The sequence below is a fragment of the Lonchura striata genome, chromosome 8 (genome assembly GCF_046129695.1).
Source record: "Lonchura striata isolate bLonStr1 chromosome 8, bLonStr1.mat, whole genome shotgun sequence".
Lineage (NCBI taxonomy): Eukaryota > Metazoa > Chordata > Aves > Passeriformes > Estrildidae > Lonchura > Lonchura striata.
In genome coordinates, this window is record NC_134610.1 from 4889902 (window position 1) to 4915512 (window position 25611).

General features: G+C 38.6%; 1 protein-coding gene across 2 annotated transcripts in view; it reads left to right on the forward strand.

Moving 5' to 3' along the window:
- Window positions 1–25611, forward strand: part of LRP1B (LDL receptor related protein 1B) — a 626862-nt gene that overhangs the window by 144422 nt on the left and 456829 nt on the right. For both annotated transcript variants that reach the window (XM_077784902.1, XM_077784903.1), the window contains exon 2: window positions 15818–15943. In XM_077784902.1, coding sequence (XP_077641028.1) covers window positions 15818–15943 — 126 coding nt within the window. The remainder of the gene's footprint in view (window positions 1–15817; window positions 15944–25611) is intronic.

Here is a 25611-nt window from a genome sequence, read left to right on the forward strand (position 1 = left end):
TGCAAGTGTCCAATGAAAACCTTAAAGATTTTCTTTTCATAGGTAAAATCAGTGGTGTTTAGAGGACCTCTGGAAACATGGATTTGTAACTCATTCATCTTTGTAAATTATGAGAGCTTGTAGGGTTCCCCCTTAGTGCTCACAAATCCACAAATCTTTCTGCTGCAGAAGGTAGAGTTTGTTTGGCCTGGCAGATTAATCTCTGTGGGAGGTTAAACTGCTCACATGTCCACCTAAAGAGGGAAATTATGGATCCAACTCTACCTCATCACTCTTCATACTGCACTGGGTCATGTCCCTTTTTAGCTAAAATCATTCCCAGTGGGATGTTACTGATGGAACAAAAGAAAGAGAACGTGCTGCCCCAGATGTGGGCTGGGGTAAAACACTTTTCTGATGTGGATCTCCATCAGCACAGCAGGAGATGGAAAGAGAAAAAGTGAGCCAAGCCAGCTGAAAGATCCTTTATTTTGTGGAGCACAGTGTGGGCAGTTTTCCTGTTGGTCCATGGGTGATGGGAATGATGTGCAAAGATCTCAGCAGAGTCTTGAATCCTGCTGGGGCTCTGAGACAGAGCTCTCCTGGAGTGTCCTCAGGAGGCCTCACTCTGCCCTTTCAGGCTTAAAACACATCAGTATTCCCAGCTGGAGATCTTGGGAAATTCATGAGTGCTTATATTTGATTTACCATCTTTTCTGTCAAATTCTAGTAATCGTGATAAAAATATTCCTCACTCCATTTAGCAGAGCTGTTAAGAAAATGCTGTTTGACTTGAGCATCTTATCCTGTTTTTATTCTGGTTTTCATTGATCAAAAGTTTCACAATTTTGATGCCTGTTTACAATACTACAATGTCATCTTTCTGTTTCCTCAAAAGGCACATTTCCAAAATGCTTTCAAATATCCAGCCATTTTAATGACTAGCTCAAGGGATCATTGAAATATCTTTAAACAGGTGGTGTGAGTTTAAAAAGTTTTCCCCTGTGTATCCATTTGCCTTCATCACCTAAGGTCATTTTCAATATTCATGTCTTCTACCTGGAATGCTGGTTTGTCCTCAGTGATAACATGTGGTTTTCTTCAAAATTAAGCATATGGTTTATTTTTCTTGTCAAGTTGCCCTTAAAATTTCTTGGATTTTTTTTTTTTTTTTCTGATACTTGTATCTGCCAGGATTGGAAGACCTATTTTTGCTTAAACTATCTCAATATTTATGATAATGTTCATTACTGAGAAGTAAATGACAGGAAAAAATATTTTTTATTTGTGCAGATACACAAAGCAGCTTTCAAACAGCCTTGGGTTGTTGCTAAATCTTACCTAAAATTTCCTGCCAAGTTTCCATAAATTTAGTTTCACAATGCAGTCTGTAGAAATGTCTTCAAAGCCATTGCTTGGTTTTCTTGGCTGTTTGATTCGTTTTTTGGTCATTTTTCCCCCATCTGAAGAAAATGGATCTAAGGGTAAAGAAAATAAACAGTTGTATTTTTATCAGTCAGTTAAAGGTAAATGATGAAAAATGATTCATTTATTAATTCCTAGAGCTCAGTTTAGTTAGACTTGGTTCAATGCCAGTGTTCTGCTATGTGAACTTGTTGTCTCAGTTTAACCAAACTTGTTGCAATGAGAGAATTGTTGTTTATACTCATCAGCCCTCAATGGCTTAATAAGGAATAGATTTAAATATCCTACAAGTAGGTGGACTCGGGGCAGGGGTGGCCACAGAGGAGTTTCCTCCAGCTGTGGTGGTCTCCAGGGGCACTCAGCAGTGAAGCAATTAAATTTCACAGACTCACCAGGTTGGAAGAGACGTTCAAGATCATCGAGTCCAACCCAGCCCCAGCACCTCAACTCATCCCTGGCACCCAGTGGCACGTCCAGGCTTTGTTAGACACATCCAATCTCTTTTGGAACACACAAACACATCACCAGTGTGACATGGCTTTAGGGGCTGCTTTATGGCAAGTCCCCAAGTGCAGGTGTAATAGTGTCTCTGATTCAATCCAGGAACTAAGTTTTTACCACACTTTTTAAGTGAAAGCAAATACAGAGGTCATTTGGGCCATCTTAGAAATTAGTGTGCCTCGCTTACCAGTGCTCAGACACATTTCAGTGGGTCATAGCTGTAATTCTTGATATATTTTTTTTTTAATTTTTTTTTTTTTAGATAGAAAAGAATAAGTGTCACAGTTCTGCCACAGGTGTGCTAGCTGTGAGACAGAACTTTAAATCTTTTTGAGCGTCATTATTGCAGAGATGCAGTTTAGATCTTAATTGATATTAATAGGAATAACCCTTGATGACGTGAACTTGGCAAGCCAGAAATTGCAGCTGTTCACAGCAGTAGTGGTAGTAACAAAGATAATTAATTGTTTTTCCCTGGGAGATATATTTAGATTGTACAAACTAAATATTCTATTCCCTGAGCCCAAATTCAGGCTTGTATTTGTTCTGTAAATACAAGAAGTGAAACAAAATTTAATATTTTTTTGACTGTCTCACCATGATGTGAGCTATTGCAATTATTTTGGAGAAATAAAGTATTTAAAATATTTATTACATGTCTTCCAGTAATAACTTCAGCAGTTGATGTTGTGAATAATTTTGTCAGCATAAAATGAGTAATAATTTAATATTTTAATTTTTTTTTTGTTGGTATGTAAGAGCTGGTAGTTCATCTGTCCCCAGCAGTAGTGTGCAAAGGGGATCATATTGGATATTGCAGAGCATGTGTTCCTGGCAGAGTTTTAGACAAAAAGTATTCCTGAGCGAGCACAACTTAATTTGCTAAGAACTTTCAGTCAGCATTATAATCCTCCTGGATTATTAAAGAATACATCAAGGTTTAGTTTTGAAGTGCACAGAGATGTGTTAATGGCACTGTAAAATGTTTATACCCATCATGCAGGAGGCCTCTGTCTGGGTTATTGATTGCCAGGCTTTAAATTCTTTCAGTTTTGCTTAAGTAAGAGTGGGAAGGAATCTTCACAGATCCTTCCCCTGTCTCAGCTGCAAGTGGGCTGAACCACCTGGGGAATATTTCCTTCTGGTCCTGGTTCTTGAAGCTCTAATAGACACCCCCACAAGAATATATATTCATATGCTCTAAGTGTGTGGTTTTTATTAACACTTATTTTAATAGTGGTTGTAAAACTCATGCATTTAAATGCAGTTCTTTAAAGCAATGGCATTTTGAGCAAGGATTTCTTTCACTGGTTATTTATTTCTACAATAGAAAGTCTCTGGTGTGGGTATAATTTTGTCTACACTGATAACATCCACCCTGAAAATGTAACATGCATGGGATGCTCTGTTGCTCGCTACAAAAGTAATTTTCTACTAAAGGTTTTAAATCTCTGATATCCTAAAAAACGTGGAGCTTCTTCAGGTTGGGCTGGACACAGAGGCAGCAGTGCTGAGCAATGCAGGTGCTCATCAGCACCTCCACAACTGCCTCCCTTCACAGTCAGGTAATGATGCTTTATTTCCCCAAATTAATATGGCACTAAACCACCAAAGGAAACATTTACCTTTGTGATGTAAATATTTCCTAAGCTCAGCTTCTTTCAAATCCTGCAGTTGTATGTGCTGCTCAGCAAGAGGCATGGACTTTGCAGCAGGAAAATGTGTTCTTTATGAATGGGATGAAGCTCTTTTCTTCACCTGCATCTCAAATGCAATCTAAATGATCCATCATGCCCTGCACACAGCAGAAGCAATAGGTATGATGAAAGTCTGATTACATGTAATCAGTAGCAGTAGTGATTTGAATGTTTTGTCCTGTATCTTCCTTCAGCCTACTGCCCAGAAAAGCTACTGCTTTCGTGTGTTGAAAGAAATTACTTGAATTCATCAACTGGGTTAGTTTAGAACCCAATTTCTCTACTTCTCCTTTGGGTTTTTTGACCATTGCATTGCTGGAATATCAGTTACATCAGATACTTATTAAAAATACTAAAATTGCACAATCTAGCCTGGCATTCAGGTCCACAGCTTCTTAACAGTAGTGAGGTAAGAGAGGTAAAACTGCTTTTTTTGCCTGTGCCCTAAAGTACAGAGAACTGTTCTTAACAAACACCAGCTGGGGGAAACTTAGAAATGGGATGCCACTAAAAAAAAAACAAACACCTAAGAAGTATTGTCATTACTGTGGTCATAGATCAGGCCAAACCATCACTTTCTGGAGTGTGTGTACATACATTCTGCAGGAACTGTTAAGGAATAACCAGTGCAGGAGTAAGAGAGCAGTCCCCTCAGTAATTCTCTGACTCGAGCCCACTCACAAGTGGAATCATTCTGCTGCAGAGCTCTGAAGCTGTGTCTGTCTTCTGGGGAAAATTGCCTGCTTGTATGCTTCTGCATCTCTTTCTTTCCTGCTGCTAGAATATAATTAAATATGCTAGAATATAATTAAAGTTGCTAAAAATACATGCTTTCTAATATTGTTTTTTCTGTGTAGGCAGCTGCTGTTACTCTGTTCTCAGGGGAGGAGATGGTATAAAGATGAATATCACTTAACTCTATTAAGTGGTCCATATTGCACAGGGATATAAAAGCTCCTTATTTGTGGCCTGATCCAAAGTCCCATGGAGTTTTTAAATTTATATGTATATGTACAGTGGAGTCTGCTGGTTTTGTTATCTTTACAGAAGCATTTTTTCCCCTTCAAAAGATGGGAGACTTCTGAACTGAGAACTACCACTTTCATGTTAGCTGTGAGAATTTACATTCTTAGTGCTAAGGAAATTAGTAGAACAAGAAGGGCCATAATTACTGTGCTTTTACAATACCGACATTGTACCTAATTAGGGTTTAGTCTACAGAGCACTCTGTTTGTTTAATAATCCCAGCAGACATAGTTTGAGTTTTTGCATCACCTGGATAGAGCTGGGAACACCAGCACCACTGTGGGAAGTGACAGTTGACAAGATTTTACCTATTTTACAATATAAAGCATTGGCTCACCTTTGATATGCATGAAATCACTTAAGGGTGAGCTGGAATCAGTATTTAGAGACAAAGCAGCTCAATGCAAAGAGAGTCTTTGTTCACTTTTTTGTGTGGTGAAACCAGGGCTTAATTTTCTCTTCACAATCTCAGCAGTTTGCAAAGCTGGTAATAAAATCCTCAGCACCCCTGCTGATGAAGTCAGATCTGTTATTGCTAACAAAGTTTAAACATCCATCATCTTTTGACCTGCTAAAATTATTCCATCTGCAGGTTTGATTCCGAGTTTACCACCTGTCCCATGCCTTTTGGTTTCTATTTAAAGATGACCAATTTTTTCTGAATATGAAATTCTTGAGTTCCTCTCCTGCTTCCTCAGCCAACATTTAAATTGTAATTATCTTTTCCTCACATATGGAAAGTCTCAAAAATAACTTGAAGATTTTTGAATATTGAGGGGACAAAGAAGACCTTGAGTCTGTATTTGTGATGGATTTCCTCCAGCCTGTTTTGTGGTGAGACCTTCCCCTGTGAAATCTGGATATGTCATATTTGTTCAGGTGTCCACCAGCTCCTTGTTCAGCACATCAGGGTTATAAGCCTTATTTCCATAACTGTGGTGGAATTTCTTAAAAGTAAGAGTCTTCTTGGCCACCCTTCAGTCCCCAGACTCCTGGATAGATTGAAGAAAGCAGTTACATTAAAAATTGAATTATTGCTTCCTTGGTTTTCATGCAACTAAAACATTTACTCTGTGTGTAATCCTGCATACCATCCTATCGATTCTGTTCTTGATGCTGTCTTTAATTTTCTAATTGCCTGTTTCTCTTGATCATCCTGTGTGACACAAATAGCCTCAGGGATGGCAGAGATTTGAAGAGCAATAGCTGAGGAAAGCCTTCCCACAGAAATGCTGCCTTTGAATTAAATGTTTCCTCCATAAGGAGATGTGGGGGTCTTTCAGTTTTTGTCAACTGTCCAACATAGAAAAGTTTATTGGCAAAAAACTTAATATTATTTGGACCAAGTTGCTTGATAACATTATATCCAAAGTTGTCTTTATTTCCCTTTATCTGTTTTCATAGCTGTTTTTTTACAGTATGTTTTTTTTTAAATAGTAGTCAACACTTAGAAATTAGAATAGAATGTCCTTAATAAATCAAAGGAATAATTATCTAAACTGATGGTTCATTGGGTTTTGTTTGCCTTTGAAAAATTAAATGTTTATATATAGTTGCTTTTAAAGAATATTTATGTTTTAAAACATTCAATAAATAAATGTTTTATTATTTTTACTTAGTAACATTTAATAATTCTGGGCAATAGTGCTTGGTTTTCCTTGCATGATGAACCAGTGGTTACTGTAGAATGCAACTTAGGACAAGAGCTTGTTCCTGCAGCAAAGTTTTTGACAGAAAGGTGGTGCTTCTCTACCTTTAAAAATAAAGGGGTTTTTTTATCAGTCCAAACTTGAAGCCTGTAACAGTCTTCTCATCCTTTTATCAATCCAACTCCTCTCCTTAGTGTGGGGCTTTGGCCATCTCCTCCTTGTTTGGGAGGAGCCAGTGGCTGGAGGGGTCACTCATCCTGCCTGTGGTCACTCAGCTCCTGGCAGAGAGGGTTTCACAACTTGTTTGTAGGTGGCTGGGTGGCACCAGACTGTCATGTCACGTCTGTCCTTTACTTTGCTCCTTCTTTGTAACATGGACTTTTTTGGGTGAAATGCAAGCTACCCTGCAAAATACCATTTTAAATATTTTAGCAGAAATCTTTTTCTAAATATTGCGTTTTGCTGCCTGGTAATGATATGTTTGCCTGTTCAGAAAATCACATTAATGACCTACTGGCAGCATCAACTAATATCACAATACATTGCTTTCTAGTTGTGTGAAAATTATTATTCAATGTATGCATTTCTAAATTAAATTATCAGTCTTGGATCATACTATCAAGAAAGTCAGTTCTGAACTGCAGAAGATCACAATTGTAACTGCTTTCCCAACTGTTATATTGTCATTAAACCTACATTAAGTGAACCTTTAGTGTGCCTTTTACTTCTTACAATTTAACTTAGAACTGTTGATTGTAGTTATTTTAAATAATGGATACAATTTCAGTAGGGCCCAGAATAAATGTGGAGGCATTTTTAGGATTAGAGTCAATTTTTAAAGGTTTTTATGAGAAACTTTTATGAGAAACTTAGAGATTATTTTAGTTACAAGTTTCTAATATTACTAATATATTTTTAATATTTGGTGACATCCAACTTGAATAAAATAGTTAACCCTAGTAATGAGTTTTTCCTTTTAGCTCTTTATATAGACACTATTTAGAAAGTAATTTTATCTTGGTTTTCCCCTAGTTCTCACATCCTTTCAATAACTGAGTATAGTTCAAACTTATCTTAGTATTTAACCCCATTTCCCTGTAGATTAATTATCCTAATATAAAACAAATGTGTATTAAACATATGCAGCTGCTTACAGAAGCAGATTTGGCTGTTCCATTTGATATAAGTCTCTTGTTGCACAAAACAAACCCGTCATATTTAAGATTTCTCTGGTCATTAAAACTGAATTATGTAATAGGCTTCCATCTGCTATTGAAACCTGTTCATCATTATTTTGTGTCATTTTAAGTGGGAGCATTCTGAGAAATGCTTAGTGACAGCAGGCTTGGCTCTCCTGGCTATGAGAGCAGGGTAGGACGCAGCTTCCTTCCTTTCTAGCTGCAAAAATGTCTTCTGAGAAGGTTTTCTCCAAGAGTTTGGTTCTCACTTCTCCAGCCTTGCCATCTTCTGCAAAATCCTGTGTTTCATTTGTGCTGTTAAGCTGTGTGCAAGTTGCCATCTCCTCCCCGTGTGTCCCCCAGCCCGTTGCATTGATTGCTGCAGGATAAATGCAGCAATATTGGATCATGGATTGCATAAATGGCAATCCATCAGCCCCACCCTGTGTGGGGGACACTGAGGGTGCTGAGCAGAGCAGGCAGCACTCAGTGGTGGCAGTGACAGTGGCACAGGAGCGGGCAGGGAAGGTGGGTGGCCCCGTGCTGCTGTGCTGGAGCAGGATCTGGATAAATGGGATTGGAGCCCACCGGGGCAGCTGTGGGATCTGCTGGAATAGGAGCCAGGCAGGGCAGGAATTCCACAGGCTGGACTGGGCAACTTCATGAGAACAAACCTTTTAGTTGATAGAAAATGCTATGATTTCAGGATTAGCCTTTTTGGTGTCCTATCCAAGATGTAATTTTTGGATATGGCAAAAGGAATAGAATTTGTGCTTGAGTCCTAAAATAAACAAGCAAATCGAGCACCAATGGTAACATAACCTCAACATCCTCCTCCAGGGAAATAAAAGAGAAAGTAAAGAAGATAGTTCACTTCAATCCAGATACTTTATATTTCCTTCCATACTGCTTTTAATTTTTTAATCCTTTATGGTAACTTATTTTCTGTTTTCTCAGTATAACTTTGTTTTCCCAATTATGCAGTCATCTGAATTACCTAGATCTTACCTATCTATATCTTTCCCTCATAAAGTTATCTGCACTTTAAAAGAAAACTAAAAACTACTTTTATTCCAAGTGATGATAAGCAGACCCTATTTTTTTTTTTTTTTCTTAGTATTACCATAATGTTCCCAGTATCTTAAAATATCTCAACAGTTTGTGCTTTTCCTTCCTTGTGTGGACAGATGTCATTCTATTAGAGTTTGAAATATTCAAGTGAAATGGCTTTATTATGTTTTACATGGTAAGAAAACTACCAAGTTTAAACAATGACATCATTGATTACCCTTTGATAGATGAAATTTATCTAAATTAATTATCTTTTAGTATTTGCTAAAACATTCATATATGAAAATTCACAATGATAGAACATCTGCTCAGCAGAGGGCTTATCAAAGGTATTGTAATAAGCTATGTAATGAATGTTTCAGCTTTCAAAAGAGAAAATATTTTGTGTGGCATTTATTTAAATAATTTCTCTCAAGTTAGGATTTCCATCCCACTTGAAAAAAAAGAAACAATTTTGCCATGAAAACATTATAATGGAATTTGGAAACTTTACAACTCAGTGAAGGAAGAAGCGTAACTTGGAAATATCTAAATTCCATAGGAGATAGGAGATGAAAAAGATTCATTTGAAGTCCTGCTTGGAGGCACAGCGAGTGGCACACTGCGGCGAGCTGGGTTTGAAATCGGCGCCGGGTGGCTTGTCCTTGGTCCCCACCCGTCTGCTCACTCCTTGTGCTCTTCAGGAGTTTGCCTGTCAGACCTTCTGGAGGTTTGATCCTGGGAGCAGCTGAAACCTCAGTCTTTTCTCCACTGACCTTCCTGATGTAGCAGGAAATATGTCTGTGTACAAGAAATGTGTTATTCAAGTCATGGCTCCTTTTCCATGTGAAAGTTTGTGTTGCTTAGCCAAGTGTATAGGAAGTGTCCTTATCTAAGAGCTCCTGTGAAGGGTCTTTCCAAGATGCTTGCCATTCCTTATAAAAACCTATTTTTGTTCCTGTGTATTTATTAACTTTTTCGAGTTCTGTTTCAACCATTTCTTCCTGTCAAATGAGAAATGAAATTATAATATTATGAGCGCACTATGACATTACAGGCTAAGGTAGTGGAGAGGCTCAGAGGTTGTCACATTCCATATAAAGGCTTTTTTCAAAGTAATTTTGTTCTTTGACATGGGAAAGAAAGAAGGGTTGTTTCAGTGGCAGCCTTTGAAGGCTTTCCACAAGTGAGAACATTTTTGCTCATGTTCACCCTGGCACTGGCTGTCAGCAGCTGAAAGGGTACCTTGTTGACTCTGGCACAGGGCTTGTCACTCTGCACGCACAGAGGGACAAGTGATGGTCACTTTGACCCTCCACCCTGACATTTACATTTAATCCACATCAGGCTGTTTAGAAAGAAGGACCACTTCACCCTGGGGAATATCTTTGCATGTTTCCTCCAGCTTTCAAGGAGGCAAAGGATAATTGTGAAGAAATGGTTCAGAGGGAGCTTGCTTGGCCTTCGGCCTCCTTTCTTTGTAGGGCTACTGGGAGCAGGGATTGGCAAATGGCAGGATTGCAGAAAATGTGTTTCTATTAGGGTCTCTCTATTGTGTTGGAGAAGGCACCTGGCTATTCTGTGGTATTTTTGAGCCATTAAGGATCATAACTATCATGTCATTTTGTAGTTTGCTGAGATAGGTATTATTCTGTGACCCTTTGCTGATGAGATAAAAATTGGCTCAGGAATATTTGGGTGTTTCTCATTATCTGAGTATTTCTTAAATTTCTCTTTCTATAGCTGGTGCCAAGCTGAGTTTGAATAACCTTCTCTTGTTCAAACCCAGGAGGGAACTTGATGTGCCCCCCCCTTAATGGAAATATGCTTTTGGCAAAGAAAGAGCCAAAAAGAACAAGGAACAAGACAGTCCCTAAACTTATCACCTGCCCACTTCCAAAAATACTTCAGGATTTTCATCAAGCAGTGGGTGTTTGTCATCTTCCTGTTAGTACTGATCTCTCTCAATATTTGCTTAATCAGATCTGTAAATTATAGTAGCATAGAGCAAGTCCAAAAATTATGAGGAATTCCTGCAGCTGTGTGTTGTAAATAAGGAATTTGAGCATGAATATTATGGACTGGGAATTGGGATGTCCAGTGTCCAGGCTCCAAACAAGAGGCCTGTGACCTTGCTGGGTGGGAGATGTGCAGCCTGAGGAAAGTTTACACATGGAGTTTAAACATATGTGCTTTAAATTGAGCATATGGTGCTTTTACTGACAGGTACCTGTGAGCATGCCTTGCTTATGGATAAAGCAATTAACTGATTAGTAAATGCTGAGTAAGTGATAACTATTACACCAAGAGCTGAATAAATACACATAAAAGATGCATATTCCTGTTTAGAATGCTTCATGTGAAAAATACCAGCAGCTCTTTAAGCTCATTTGCATGTTGAAAGCTCAAATCAGGGTTTGGTAGATTTTGTGAGACATTTTTGGGTTCTGTAAATAAAATTTCATGACTTTGAATGCAGTATTACACTGAATTGGGTAGGACAGAAATAAGTGGTATCATAACAATATTTTTATGGCCTGATAGCCTGAATGTAAAACTGTTTACTGTTTTGCAAGACGAATCTCAAGGCTTTTGTCTGTAGTTTAGTGTGGCCAAAATGGAAATGTTTTACTCTGTACTGTACTGGGCTCTAAAAATGTAGATTTAACTCCAAAGGTATGAAAGATTTGAAAAGTATTATATAAAAGTCTGAAATTCATAAGTAGGAAATGCTGTGCATACTTTTTCTTCACATCTCCCTTTCAGTTACAGTAATTTAGGTTTTAGCATATGATGAATTCTGTCATAAATTACTACCAGAATACACTTTTCAGCTTTGGAGTAAATTTTGCTGAAATTAATATGGAAACCCTCCCATGTTTCAGTGAGAGATCAAAGAAAATCCCAAATGGAAAACATGTTTTTGAGAGGGGTGAAAAAATAGTTCTGGGTTCTTAGACTCTTGCAATGATGATAACTTAATTAAAATCAAAGCAAAACTAATTAAGAACTTAAAAGTGCAAGGTTTTGGTTGCATAACATCTTTGAAATATGGCAGGATGGGTTTATTATCATTGCCAGAATTCCTGGCTGTGCAGTCAGGTGATGCCAGTGGATCCCAATGGAAATGTACAGCTGGATTGCAGTTTTGCGACTGCTCCTTTTGGCCTTTCTGCTCTTTTTTACTCTTCCTGTTCTTTTGCTTATGGGAAAAAAATAAAGAAAGCTATTTTGGCAGGAAATTCCTTTTCTCTGCTATGAGTTTTCTCTGGGTATGCAGCTAAGGGACAGACCAGCTGAAATCTAACAGGTTATCATTTTTATTCATGTATTTAATGGCTCATTCCTTGATTTAACCATCCTCAAGTGGAAAAAGAACAATGTTCACACACATATCCCCCTAGTCTATGTGCATGTTTTCTTTCCCTCTTCCTTAAAAATGGCGAGGGAATTGAGAATTTCAGCTTTTGTTGTTTGTTTGTTTCACTTGAAACGCAGTGAAAATATTTTTTTAAGTGCAAAATTAAATTAAATAATTTAGTGAGGCATTCTTACTTCACATTGACCTTAGGCTATTGCTATAAAAGCTTTTAAATATTATATTGTGTGATGATCTCTTATCCTTCAACATTCATTCCCATCGTGCTTGTATCATATCCTTCAAAAGCTTCCCTAGGAATGTTCTTTTTGGGTTAGCGTGCACATGTGGTTTTTTTGAATATTTAGTGAAAGCTTAATGAGCAGGCTCCCTGCTCTGGTGGATCAAGACTTTATGAGGCTGAGTTTTGCTCTTTGAAGAGCGTTGCCATATGGGAGGTTTGTTTTTTTCGGGCTCTCTCAGGTGCTCTTGGCAGATGGAGCTGGAAGTGCTCGGAAGATGAGCACCAAGCAACGCCCATGAAGGTGCTGGGGGGTCACCAGGACCACAGCAGGAGCCTGGCAGATCCACAGAGCACCCAAGCAAGGCACTGATGGGAGTGGGAAGAACAATTCTGGAATTCAGCAGCTTCTCTGGGCGCCTGGTTCCTTCACCAAGGCAGTTCTTAATTAGAGTCACAGTGAATAGTTCCCAGTCTCGTGACAGAGCTGGAGAACACTCAATTATATAAATGTTATCTCCCATTTAGTTCTGTTCAAAAGCCCCGTTGACCTGCTTTTCTTCATTGCATTCCCTCAAATAGGAAAGATCCACATCCTTTGACCCTAAAGAGTGACCACAGCCAGTAATCTTCATCCCTACTTTTTTAGGAGCTGAATGCCAGTTTACAGAGCAAATGGCTTTTTAATCCAGGCGCATTCCTGGTCCAGGCAGACATCAGTCTCTGCCTCGTGTGCTTGTTGGTTTGTTTCCCTTGTTTCTCTTTTATCATCATAATGGAATTTTGGTTTCCCAAGTTCAGTGTAATTTCATACAATATAATTCTAGTTGCTTTCTGAGTGAAGATTTTGAGTTTTGTCTTCTTTAAAAAACGTTCATCTTTAAAAAAGAAAAAAAAAACCCCACATTTTTGGCTGTAGGAACATTGACTTTAAACAAAGGCACCAGGTTTTCTATTTCTTTTTTTTAAACTTTCCTTCTAAGAGGCACTGCCAGGTGTTTGCAGCATAGGATAGGAGCAGAGGAGTAGGATCCTTAGGGAGGCAAGGCTTTCATTTACCCATAGAGGGATGATTTCTCACCATCTGCTCTGTATCTCAGAGAACTGGGATGTTAAAAACGTGAATTTTCCCATCCACTGGGAACTTTCCTGCACAGCTCACGTATTACAGAAAGAAAAAGATGTCACTGAAAAGAACTGTTTTACTTCTGGGCCATCATAGATGACTATTTTTCAGCAAGAGGGTTGTTGTGATTTTTTGTTTTATTTTTTTAAAGCCCGCTAATTAGTGCATGTTCATAATTAACTGGTCAAATTCATTCTGCAAAGAAAACAGCTGAAAACAACAATAATTCTGTGGTTATGCAAAATAAAAACATTTGAGAGAACACTTTTCAGAGCCAATAAAACCCTGAGGTAATATTAAGCTGTTTTATTCTAAACAAAATCTATTTTTCAAAGTGTTTTATAAGTTAGTGTTTTGTTCACTCTGCTAAGTTTTTCTCAAGGTAGAGAATATAAAAAGCTTAGATCTCTATAATTTCTCTATTGTTGCATAAAATGGAAAGCAAGAATTTAATAGTATGGAAATAGCTTAATTTTTTTCCATTTTTTAAAAAAGGTAGCAAACAAGTCTTTTTTCAAATACAAACATTCAACTCTGAGCTCAATGTGAAATTGCTTTTTAGAACTCCTTTATATCCAGTTACTTAGGCTATTTTCATAATCTTTGCCCAAAGAAGAGCAAATGCAAGATTTTTTTTTTGTGTAGACGTGTGACCATCTGCAGATTTGAAAGAAGCAGTTGCTCTAAGGAAGGGATAATCACCCTGCCAGGTTTTGTTTCAGACAAGATTTCTGTTCTATAGGTGCTGTACGTGTAGTTATTTGGGGAGGTTCATGTAGAACCAGACACTTGTGTGACCTTGATTGTAGAAGTGTTTTCACAACTTTACATTTCTATATTTATTCAGTAACATTTTTCACTTAGCTGTCAATTCAGAAGCCTCTCTAAATAAATAAATAAATTTGCTACTCTTAATAATGAAAAAAAAATTCAACTACTTTTTGCTCTAAGGAATAAACATTCTAGAGCTGAATAAATAAGTGGACATGTTTGGCAATGCTAGATTTAATATTTCCAGGTCTGTTGGAAGCAGATGTGCAATACACAGAAAATTACAGTTCATCCTGTAGTAAAAGCAAAAATGTATCATAGTTTTCAATAATACTCTAAAACCAAATATTATAGAGTTCTTCTGTGTGTTTCTCACACTACTCTACATCTTTGAAATGCTAAAACTTGCCAAACTCTCTCCGTCTTTCTGACTTCCAGGATGGTTTTTCAAGATGTGTTATCAAAGCAGAGCCTTTAATCATCTCCCTGAAAGCTTTAAGCAAAACCACTCCATGTAAACTTAGACTCTTAATTATGCAGTTGCTCATTTTTGATGTTGAGGGGAAGGAATTAAGATATAACAAAAAATACTTTCCTTTTTGCAGCCTTAAAAGAAGTTGTGCTATAGTTATTTTAAGAAACATGAAATATATCTACATAGTAGTACAAATTTGGCTTGTTGCAAAATTGAATTGTGTCAGTAGTTGAGAACCTGACCTTGGAAATGAGGCTTGCACATAGGAAATTATTAAATTATTACTCTAATAAAGGATTCTTGTTGTTTTTTTTCTTTAGTGATAATACATCCCATTGCTTTTGGAGGAACTAAGCCAATGGAGAGATCTATGAGTGGATTGGGTTTTGTCTCCTCCTTTATGCTTGATTTTATATCTTTGTGGCAGTATTGACTCCACTGAAGTTATTTCTCTCTTGTGCCAGTGTCAGAATAATGAGGAAACCTTTTCCCAGCAATCTGCAATGTAACCTTGTGGAAGACACTACTGTAATTTATATATTGATAAAATGAATATAATATATTGCACAGAGGTTTTGTGAGCTTTAATTAATATTAGAATAGTTTTACATTGAATAATGATGGAATAGTCTTGAGTTAATTAACTCTAGATCTCAAGGACATCAGCCTGTGGTGGTTGAAAGCAGCAGAGTGTGTGTGCCAAACTTCCAGAATTGCCCTCTTTTAAAAGCCATTGTTTTCAAGGTGCCCCATTGTTGACTTTAAATTCTTTGTTTGCTAATTTGTCACGTGAACTATAAGATAATTTTAACATAAAATGGAGGAAGGGTTTGATCCTTAGAAGGAAATAGTTGTAAATAGATGTGTTTACTTAAGTAGAACTTGGACTGCTTACAAAAATACATCCTTGAAAATTTGATTACTTGAAACAATTTAAAAGTATTTTCTGTGGTAGGAGAGGTAAGTCAGGAACCTCCCTGCTGGTAACACACCATTAAAGCTTGTTGGTTTCTAACTGGTGAGCAAATTTCCTTCACACTGAAATATTTAGAAAAAACCAGATTTACTTAAAATTTTATTCCATAAGAGTAGTTCATGGCGATGTTGTTCCTCTCACGTTGGAAGGGTGATGGGCAGCTCCCACTGAACCCTCAGCTGGATGTTAGAGTTCCCTAAGTGAGGGTATCAGAAACCACTAAATTATTGCTTCATATTGTTCCTATCATTTCCTTTGATTTTTGCTTTTTGAATAATTTCATTTTCATTTTTGATTTTCATTGTGCCTTTTTTTTTTTTCCCTTCACCTGTAACCATTTCACTCTAACCCATTCTCATTTCCAGAAGAGCATCCCTTGTGTGACGTAGGGGAGTTCCTGTGCCACGATGGCATCACTTGTGTGTCCTGGCACTGGCTGTGTGACGGGGAGCCCGACTGTCCTGATGATTCTGATGAGTCCTTAGACACGTGTAAGTAAAGGAGGAGCTGCTCTTTTATTTTATCTCCCTTTGAAGTGAAACATTTTTGGTCACACTGATTATACAACTGAAAGGGCAAATGTGGGAATCCAGGGCTTCCCTCTGGCTGCCCTGGCAGGTCTGGGACCCTGGCAGGGGTCAGGAACCCCCCTGGCCAGAGCCCCCAGAGACACTGGCTGTGATCTCTGTCCAATCCTACAGGATGAATTACCAGCTCTGAGTGTTTGATATGAGTAATAATTAAGTGTGGCACAGGTGCAAAAGTAAAATTTTAGGATTCTAGATGAGGGGTCCAAAGGGGACAAGATGGAGGAAATTGGGTGTGTCTTGTCCTTTTTCTCCTTCTTCATGCCCTCCATGTGTCACTGTGGTGTTGGCATTTTTCTGTTGGTTCAGGCTGGGGACACACTGTCCAACGTAGGTGACAGATATTGGCACGTTCTTGTAAATGCAGCCCAGGGAGTTTCTGGTATTTAATGTTTGTCACATCCCACTGAGGGCAGAGCCCCACACGCTGCCCTGCAGGACAGAGCTGGGCAGGGCAGCAGAACATGTGAGAGATAAACAGAATAAACAACCTGGAAACAGCACAGACCAATTATGGCTTCTGCTTTGGCAGTGGGGCAGAAAGACAGAGTTTTACAGTCTCAGAATCACCAATACCACAGATTCCAACAGGCAGATTCCATTTTGTTTTATAAATTCTCTTCCTGTTGAGGGGAGCACGTTGCATTCTTAGTGTAGGTGAGAGATAGAAGTAATGGATGAGAGGGAAGGTGTTTTTTATTTGTGCCACTGTGTCATGAGCACTGTCACTGGAGCATGTGTGCCCTCTGCTCTCCCCGAGCTGTCCATGGCTGAGAGGGGACAGGCAAAGTCAGGCACAGGAAAATGTGCTCCTCTAAATACATTTATGGGGAGCTGGGGTGGAAGAGTGCAAACTATTTTCAATACAAATATGAAAAGCATACAAACATCAAAGGGAAGAATGAAAGACAATGTGAGAGCTGTGAGGGGGGAAATAAACAAAGAAAGGAAGATGATGGAAAGCTTTAATAAAACATATTTAATTATAGTGAAGACCTTTTTGGTTTTTTTGGGTTTCTAATGTGGCTAAGAGCTTTTGAACACCAGAGTAACAACCTTACAGACTTTTTTCTTATCAGCCTTGTAGACTACTGATGAGGTGTTATTAAATCTTAATGTTCTCTTGTTTCCTGTGTTCTGAGGAAAATGAGGGAATTTCCTGATTTTATCCCCAGGATAATCACTTAATGTAAGAGAAGAACCATGTATTTTGTATCAAAGCAATACTGACAATCAGGAAGGCTGGAAATAGGGTTTGCTGCTCAAAGAAAAGAAAATATCAAACATCAGACAGTATTTAGGAGTCTAATCTTTAAAATGAGGGACAGAAGCTCAAGATGTCTGGGAGCCATTTCTGTCTGGGCAAACACTGCAGGGCTGATTGCAGCCTTCCTGCTCCAGAGCTCCTTCTCTGCTGCTGATCACAAAATTGCCTCGGGGGCTGTGGGGAGGGTGCTCTGATTAACCACCCTGCACACACTTTGGGATTCTCAGCCACAACATCCTGCAGTGGGAAGCCTTGGGTACAGCTGGGATTTTGTTACTGCACTGCTGACTGATCTCCCCCTTCTCTGATGTGTTTTCAAGCACAGTGTTAATATGCACAGGTGAAAGTTTTTCTGACTAATGAATATCGAGGTAGGAGCACACAAGTGGTCGCACACAGAGTTTTTAACTTGCATCCTGATATTCACCATGTAGTTCCAAATCCAACAGCTCTCTGGATGCCCAGAGATTTTCCTCTTAAGAACTTCACATGCTTTGTAAGACCTGTGTTCAGCAATTCCATTTAAAGTTGAGGCATATTAAAAACATGGCATTTGGAGTTTATTGATGGCTAGAAGAAATGGGGAGGTAATGGGAAAGAGTTTACACTTTTCTTATCATCAACCAGCATGGTCCTCTTGGAAACCTTTCTTTCCTTTTGCAAATGTGAATAGTTTATGTCAGATGCTTTCCTTAGGCTGTCCTAAGCCAAAGGCAGGAGTCAGCACTGTGGCTTTTCTTTTCATGGTCATAGAGAAAGAAGGTGCTTGAATCCTTATTCTTTTCCAGCTTCCAGGGCCTTTGCTGAGGAGCTGCTGAGTAATGAGGTGCCTGGGCCACAGCTGAGTGTGTGGGACAATAATTGCCTTAGATCTGCTGCCCTCCTCAGTTTAACTCAGCCCAGGGCTGAGTGAGAACCAAGAGACAGCACTGGGGCATTGGGTGAAACTCTTACATAATTGCTTACAATTTTGTTTTGCACTGGATTGGTCAGCACAATTTTCTGTCAAATTGTTTAAATTTTTCTGCCTACTTTGGCTTCATCAGGTAAGTTTCTTACTAAAAATTAATATAATGCTTCTGAATTTTTTTGCTGCTCATACTTTGTGCATGGGGTCTGTAGAAACTTATAAATTACATTAAAATATTCTTATGATATTTTTGATCCTTGGTGCTAACACCAGGGACACAGCATTCAGTTTTTGTGCACAGTTGTGTGTCTGTTTGTTTTAGATTATTTTGTCAGCTCTTTTTTGATTTGCATCTGATGAATTATTTGTTGTAGCCTGACAGATATTGCTAGTTGTTCCTATAGCCATAAACAAATGGATTTGGATTGATTTTCTGTGGATTTGTGCCTAGTAATAGGGCTTTCTGGGTTCTAATAATGTGAAAGCATTGATCAAAGCTTTTCCTGTGAGTGGAAGTTCTTAACTTCTGTCCTGTGGGAATTTCAAACTGCAGAAGAGGAGAGAAATTCTCAAGCTGCAGCTTTTCCCATGGTGAGAATATGAGAAGTCTTATTAGTCTCATCATTCAAGCATCTATTTACAGAAAACATCCAGGAACTAAATATCTTTGTGAGCAATCTCCTGGTGGTGTTTTAACAAAGTTTTGCAACAGAACCTGAAAGTTATTTGGCTGTACAAACACACATGATATGCCTGTATCAACTAATTGCCTCAGGAACCCACCTGAAATCCTACATATCCTGACTCTGCCTGTGTGTTCTTCTCAGGCAGCAGAAAGCTTCCAGCACCAGGCTGTTCCCCTTCTGCTTCCCACCTTCCCCTAAATGGTCTCACAAACAGCTTGGTAAAATCATAAGTGAACCCCTACAGCAGCTACACTTGTGTTCTCTTCCATTTCTTAGCAGCTGTAGTTCTTTCTGCTCTCTGAAGATGTTGCTTTTTAGAGTACCAAGATACCAAGATGAATAATTTAGTGAACAAATTCTGTTGCTTTTCTCTTCCAGAATTGCTCATGAGAAAATTGATTTTTGAAAGAAACAAAATGTATTAATAAAATTCTTGACTAAGTAATTTTTATGCTTTCTTGGGTGGTCTCTTGGTTGTTCATGGGTTTTTTGCAAATGGTCAGGATTCAAAAATCAATTTACTCAACCTAATCAGATGATGCTGGGTTCTTCAGTAGCCTAAATCAGCAAGCTCACTCAAAATCAATAGAACTTTATCAGACAGACCAGAATCTGGCCAGACAGTTTGGCTTTTACAGATAGCGAGTCTGGAGGTTGATGCAAATGTTCAGAAGAACATTTCCATTAAAAGGAAAACTGTCTGCCTGCAGACACACCTGACACATGGCTTTGGTGAGACAATTACAAAACTCAAATCCATTGTTGAAAATCATAGAGTTTAAAAACATATCCTTCACAATTATTTGTATATTTGTATCATCAGCTGACTCCACTACGGTGTGCAGTTACCACTTAGAAACATCAATGCAATACTCATTTTCTTGGGGATGGTTTTAGTGGTGTTTTTTTGGGGCTTTTTGGTTAATTGTTTTATTTTTGGTATTTTGATTGGACTTTTTAGCTTATTTTAGCATTCTTGGCACTAGTGTCAGTCTTAAGCTGTAAGTATTTGCATATGTCAGCAACTGTAAGTAGAGAACTTCACTAATTTTTTTTTGTATCTTAAAGATCCAGTTTATAATATGTTTTCTTACCTGTGTGTTTTGTATTACACAACTGTACCTCTCAGTAACATATTCATCCTAAGTCAGCCATGCCCAAGGAGTGGGCATGTGGTTTCTGAAACCAGGAAAATATTTGATGTGATGTGCTATTACCTGCTTTTCTCCTCAGCCTCCTACTAACAGAGCTGAGATCTAAGAGGTGCATTGGCAAATTACTCCTTCCATTTAGTACTTAAGGCTTTTCTGTGTGTTTGCAGCTTCAGAACTCATCTGGCTTGCATGTTGTTTTCAAACCTCAGCTCACCAAAGCCTCTCTGTCAGAATGTATTCTGCCAGGGTGAGGTGAAACAAAGGAGCAGGGAGGGAAGTTGCTTATTTTCTACAGCTTCTTTTTGAAACTGTGCACACTGATTATGCTTGGGTATTGTAATGCTGGGTGCAGCAGCTCCAGCAAAGGCTGTTTGTTGTCTCTCAGCCATGGAGAAGAGAAAGGTGCTATAGCAGTACCTGACAGCTGCCCTGTGAGGAGACACTTGAGGTCTGGAACGAGGTTGCCCTGAGTCTTTTCGTATCCATCTGTGGCAGAACAGGCAGCAGAGCTCTGCAGCAGCACAGCTTCCCATTAGAACCATCTGTGGCCCCAAATACTGCTTGAATGCTGTGAAAAAACCCAGAGGGAATAAAAACCTACAACATCAGATCTCCTATTAACAGAGCAGCACTCTAAAAGGAACTGCCAAGTCCAAAAGTGCTTGATGCTCATTTATTTTAGCAGCAAAAAAATCCTGAAAACCTTTCACTCCTCATAGCCAGACTGCAACTCTTGTCTCTCCTATTGTCCTCAACTGCCCTTTGTGATCCTGACACTGTTGCTGTGGTACTTAAGCTTTCCTAAATGTTATCCAAATACTGTTTGCATACCTTCCACCCACTCAATTTATATGTGGCTGACTGGCCTTGCATTGGATCAACTCTGGTTGCCATTAATAAATCATCAAGTTTGAATGGTCCTTGTCACTGGTAGTTTGAGTAGATGTATCTTTATTGTAACATGTTGAAAATCTCTGATAATTATCTTCCTCTGGGATTTCAGGGAATGTCAGAGTCTATAATCATGATTAAACTGAAGTTGGAGGAGCAAAAGAAATGCAGCAACCAGAAGTGTCTTGTTTAAAAGCTTGAGTCTCACTTTGGTTGCTAAAAGTGTGTCTTTCATTCTCTTGATGCTAATTATGGGAGACTAGTTTCAGAAGCTTAAAAATTGTTAATTGGATACCTCTGTTGTAGTTCTTGTACCAGCAAAGGATAAGATAATTGGATGCAATGTTGCTCTTGTGGTATGAAACAATAAAGATAAAATTTCCTAAAGCTCCTAATTCTTTTATGAGTAGATTCATTGAAATTCAATAGAAGCTGGGATCCCAAACCACTCTTTAGTAGCTGTGGAAAATCCCAGCTCAATAAATAATGTGCATACATTGAAGGTGCACTGCCATGAAGATGCTAAAGGTAAATGAAGATGATGCTGGACATGAGGGGAAAATGTGGTCTTTTGTTTTCACTCTCTATAGTTTTGATGTGTGCAGTTACTGTTAAACAAGGAATCTGCTTTATAAAATACCTTTCCACACCTATTTTTCAGCAAGATATTTGACGTTGATACTGGCAAGATAATTTAGTCTGATTTGAGATGATGAATAGGTAATCCCCTTTTTTCTCTGCATCAGGATTTTTCCTATCAGTAGTGTAAAACTTCTGAAGCTGTTGTAGGAAATGAACCACAGCAAAATGACAAATGTCAACATATTTCATCCAACTGCTGCTAGTTTACATAAAATTAAGTTAAATGCTTAATGCAGCAATAAAATATTGCCAGCTTTTATGTTAACTGGTGAGAAGTGTTTCTGACAGAACAAGATGAATGTTTTGGAGGAGTATTAACTTTCCTGATACAATTTCTACAGACCCTGAAACAAAACACATTTCCCACTGAGGCTCTTCTTGCAGTTTACCCTGGCAAAGCTTCTTTGGTTGGTGAACACTGGTAAAGAAAAGACTTATAAAGGCATTTTTATTCTGTCTGAAACTTTTGCTGTTTACTGGCACGTAGCCTATCAGGGCTGCTGGCTTCATCCCATCCAGGTACTTTGCTGTTGGCTGCTGGAAAACATCTCGGTGACTGTGACCTGGGCTTCAGCTTTTGACCTCTTTTTTCTCCTTACTCCATCATTTGGAAAACCAGAGAGCTCAGCCCCTCCAGGAAATGTAGTTTTGCTCAGCCCCTCCAGGAAATGTAGTTTTGCTGGGGTGATGGGATTGCTGATGTTCTGACAGCTAATGGGGTATTGAGCAAACAATCTGGAAAGGATGGGTGTCCATGGTGCTCGTAGCCTCGAAGCCCTTTGGGAAGATGACAGAGAAGCACCCCAGTGAGACCAATCCTGCTCTGCCATCAGTGTGGAGGAGCTCAGCCTGTTCCACTGGGGTGTTTGGGGCTGCTCTTGATGATGCCCAGTTGTCATCCTAAGGGGGATCATTCTTGGAGGATGTTCCTGCCTTTCTCTCCACTGATTCTGCTCCTTTTCCCTCTGGGCTCCTCATCTTTGGCTGCTGGGGAGCACTTGCCTGGGGCCAGGGGATAACTTTGATGTTTTTACATTTACTTCCTGCCACAGCCAGCATATAGGCAGAGTTGTTGAGGCTCCAGAGAACTTTTAGAGGTAATTCCTTTTTATAATTTCCCCGTGGGCTCTAATGCTACTTCTGAGGCATAAGCAAGTTGTCCCATCACTGGGATACAAGCATTTGCCTTCTCTGCACAAATTAGTTTATTCACTTTTTTTCAGGGGGAGTGACTTTAAATACTTGGTGGGATTAGACAGTGTCAGGTAACACTATGGGAAATAAAATTTACACCAGACTGAACATGAGGATTTTGGAAGAGCAAGGTGTGAGTCTGCAACTTGAATCAGAAATGCAGAGATTCTCATTCCTGTCAGTCAGGCACTGCTGCCTGAACTCTAAAAGGCTGGCAACAGCAGCTTGGCCCCAGCTGCTTCACTAAGGAAGGGGCTAAAATTTCAGCTTTCTGAATAAAAAGCATTTTTTCTTAAGTAATTATTTTGCAAATGTCCTGCTACACTCAGGTATACATTGGGTTTGGCAGGGAATAGAATTACCTGCTTCTGCTAATTTTCTTTAAAGCATTTTAAAGACTAAAAATGCTTAGTTAAATGCTGTCTTTAGTTTTTGTTTTTTTTTTTTTTTCCTACTTTATTTTCTATTCTATGTATCCATTTCACTTTGATTTCCAAACTGCAAGTTTTTAACATTGTCCTTTACATAGTCCAAACATCCAAACCTGTTCCAGTCAATTATCATTAACTAAAAATAGTTGAAGACTTAGAATTTTATTATCATTCTGAAGTTGATGTGTTATATATGCAGATATTTAGGCAGTTATTTATACCTTGCAAATATAAACTGCTACATTAACTCTTACTGTAGTGAAATGGTTTTGGTAAGATGACCTCATTTCTGGTGTGCTAGGAATGATTTTTGCCTTGCAAATATATAGCAGAAGATTTGTGTGGTGCACAAAAAGTTTAAGAAAGAAGAGTTCCTTTGTTTTTTAAATGCTTTCAGTGCATAGGAAGAGAATAACCTTATACAAGATTTTTACTTCTATTCAATAAAGTGCTAGAGTTTGTCACCCTCTGAGTACACAAAATGCAGTGTAATGCCTAAAATTAGATTTCATTTTGCCTTTGTGAATGGTGCAAAATATTCAGAATCTTTATTAATTTGGGGTTGTTGATGATGTCAAAACCACAACTTTGCTAGTTTGTGTCAAAGATGAGAACCACATGGGGAGGAATCATGGACCTGTTATTGCACAGAAACTCAGCAGCCCTGGCAAAAGGTCCAGGGTCAAATCAGTGTAATTCCCATGGCTCTGTATTTTCCTTTGGAATAAAGTAAGCAACGAGAAGTTCAGTGTTGAAGGATGTAAAGGTCATTGTATCTCTCAGTGACACAGTTATTAGAAATACTACCTCCTCTTTTTTGCCTGTGCTTGATTATCCTGAGCATGATTTTCCAAAGTGATTTATGGGGAATTCAATTAAATGACTGCTGGCAAAATGAGCTTCTTTTGAGGTCTGTGGAAACATGGAGATGTAATCCAAGGCCAGCACAGAGCCTTTGAAGGGTGATGCCCAATACCTAAAACTCTGAAACAGCTCATTTATGGATTAATTGCTTGCTAAAATTACAATTCCTGCACAGAAGCAGACCTAATGTGATATATACTCATAAGACGAAAAAATGAAAAGATCAATCTTTTGAAAAACCTATAAAAGTAATTCACACTTTGAGGAAGACTGTTTTGAAGTTTTTTAACCCAAAATAATTTTATTTTTGTACCTAAGCTATAAATTACACCCCCCCAAAAAAAAAAAAAAAAAAAACAACAACCCTAAATAAAGAATTGCCCACGGAGAGAGAAGAGATGGAAAGATAATGGCACGGTTTGTCTTTGCTGAGGTTGTGCTGCCTGTTAAACTGAATTTAATGGCTTTAGTTTTTCTTTCTGAGGATTGGCCTTCTTGACAGCATTTGGCCACAAGTAAGAGACTTGTTTCAGTGTGAGGCATGGTTTGAGTGTGGGCTGTCTGTCAGGTCTGTGCTCTGCTCTCACAGGAGGGATGTGGCTCCTGCACTGGCAATGCAGGAGACCCCAGTGAGGAGCTCACAGGAGCCCTGTGGAGCAAAGAACTCTGAGAAACACTGGGGCAGAAAATGCCCCAAAAGGGCCAGGAGCTGCCCATTAGGCAAGTGAGGGAGGAGAGATGTGAGGTTACAGTGTGGGGTTTGTTTGGGTTTCATTTAGAAACTCTTTTAGGATATGTTAGTCCCCATTTCTATGCACATTTATTTACAATCCACTTAATTTGTGTTCTATTTAACGGTTTTATTTTTTCTTTTCTCCTCTTTCATATTTATGTCCTTGCACATCTCTCAAGGCCTTCTGTACATCAGTTAAGCCCTTTCACTGTAGCACTGCATTTTCACAGAGTATTTTGTTTCTCCCTAATGCTTGCTGTTGCTTTATTCATTACTTTCACACTTTTCTTGCTATTTTTCTTAGTTCTGCTGAAAAACTATTAAAACTGCCATGAAAACTATTTTTTCATTTTCCATGTTCCTTTATTCTTCCTCTCTTATTATTATCAACAAGTTCCCTTTCCCCTCTCACAGGTCTCATCAACTTTGCTGATACCCAGACCTACTCATTCATTTTCTGTCTCAGTTTTTTTTATTTTCCTATTAACAATCCTTTGTGCCTTGCTGTCCCATGATGGTGTTGTTCGAGAGTCAGCATCAGGAAAAGAGAATATTTTGGGAAATGAGGAATGCACCTTTTGCAGGATAATTCAGACAAATCCCAGAGCTGATTGTGAGGATGTTGATTTTTAGGCTGTCATTTAGGTTTTCTCTGCCAGGAATAGCTCTGGTATAAGGGAAGTGGAGAAATTGCTGTATCAGAGCAATGTCTAATCAATAGACATTGACAAAATGTGGAAACATATTTAGGAGAAAACACAAGAATATAGCATCATCAAACCCCTTCTTGGCTCTGCTGA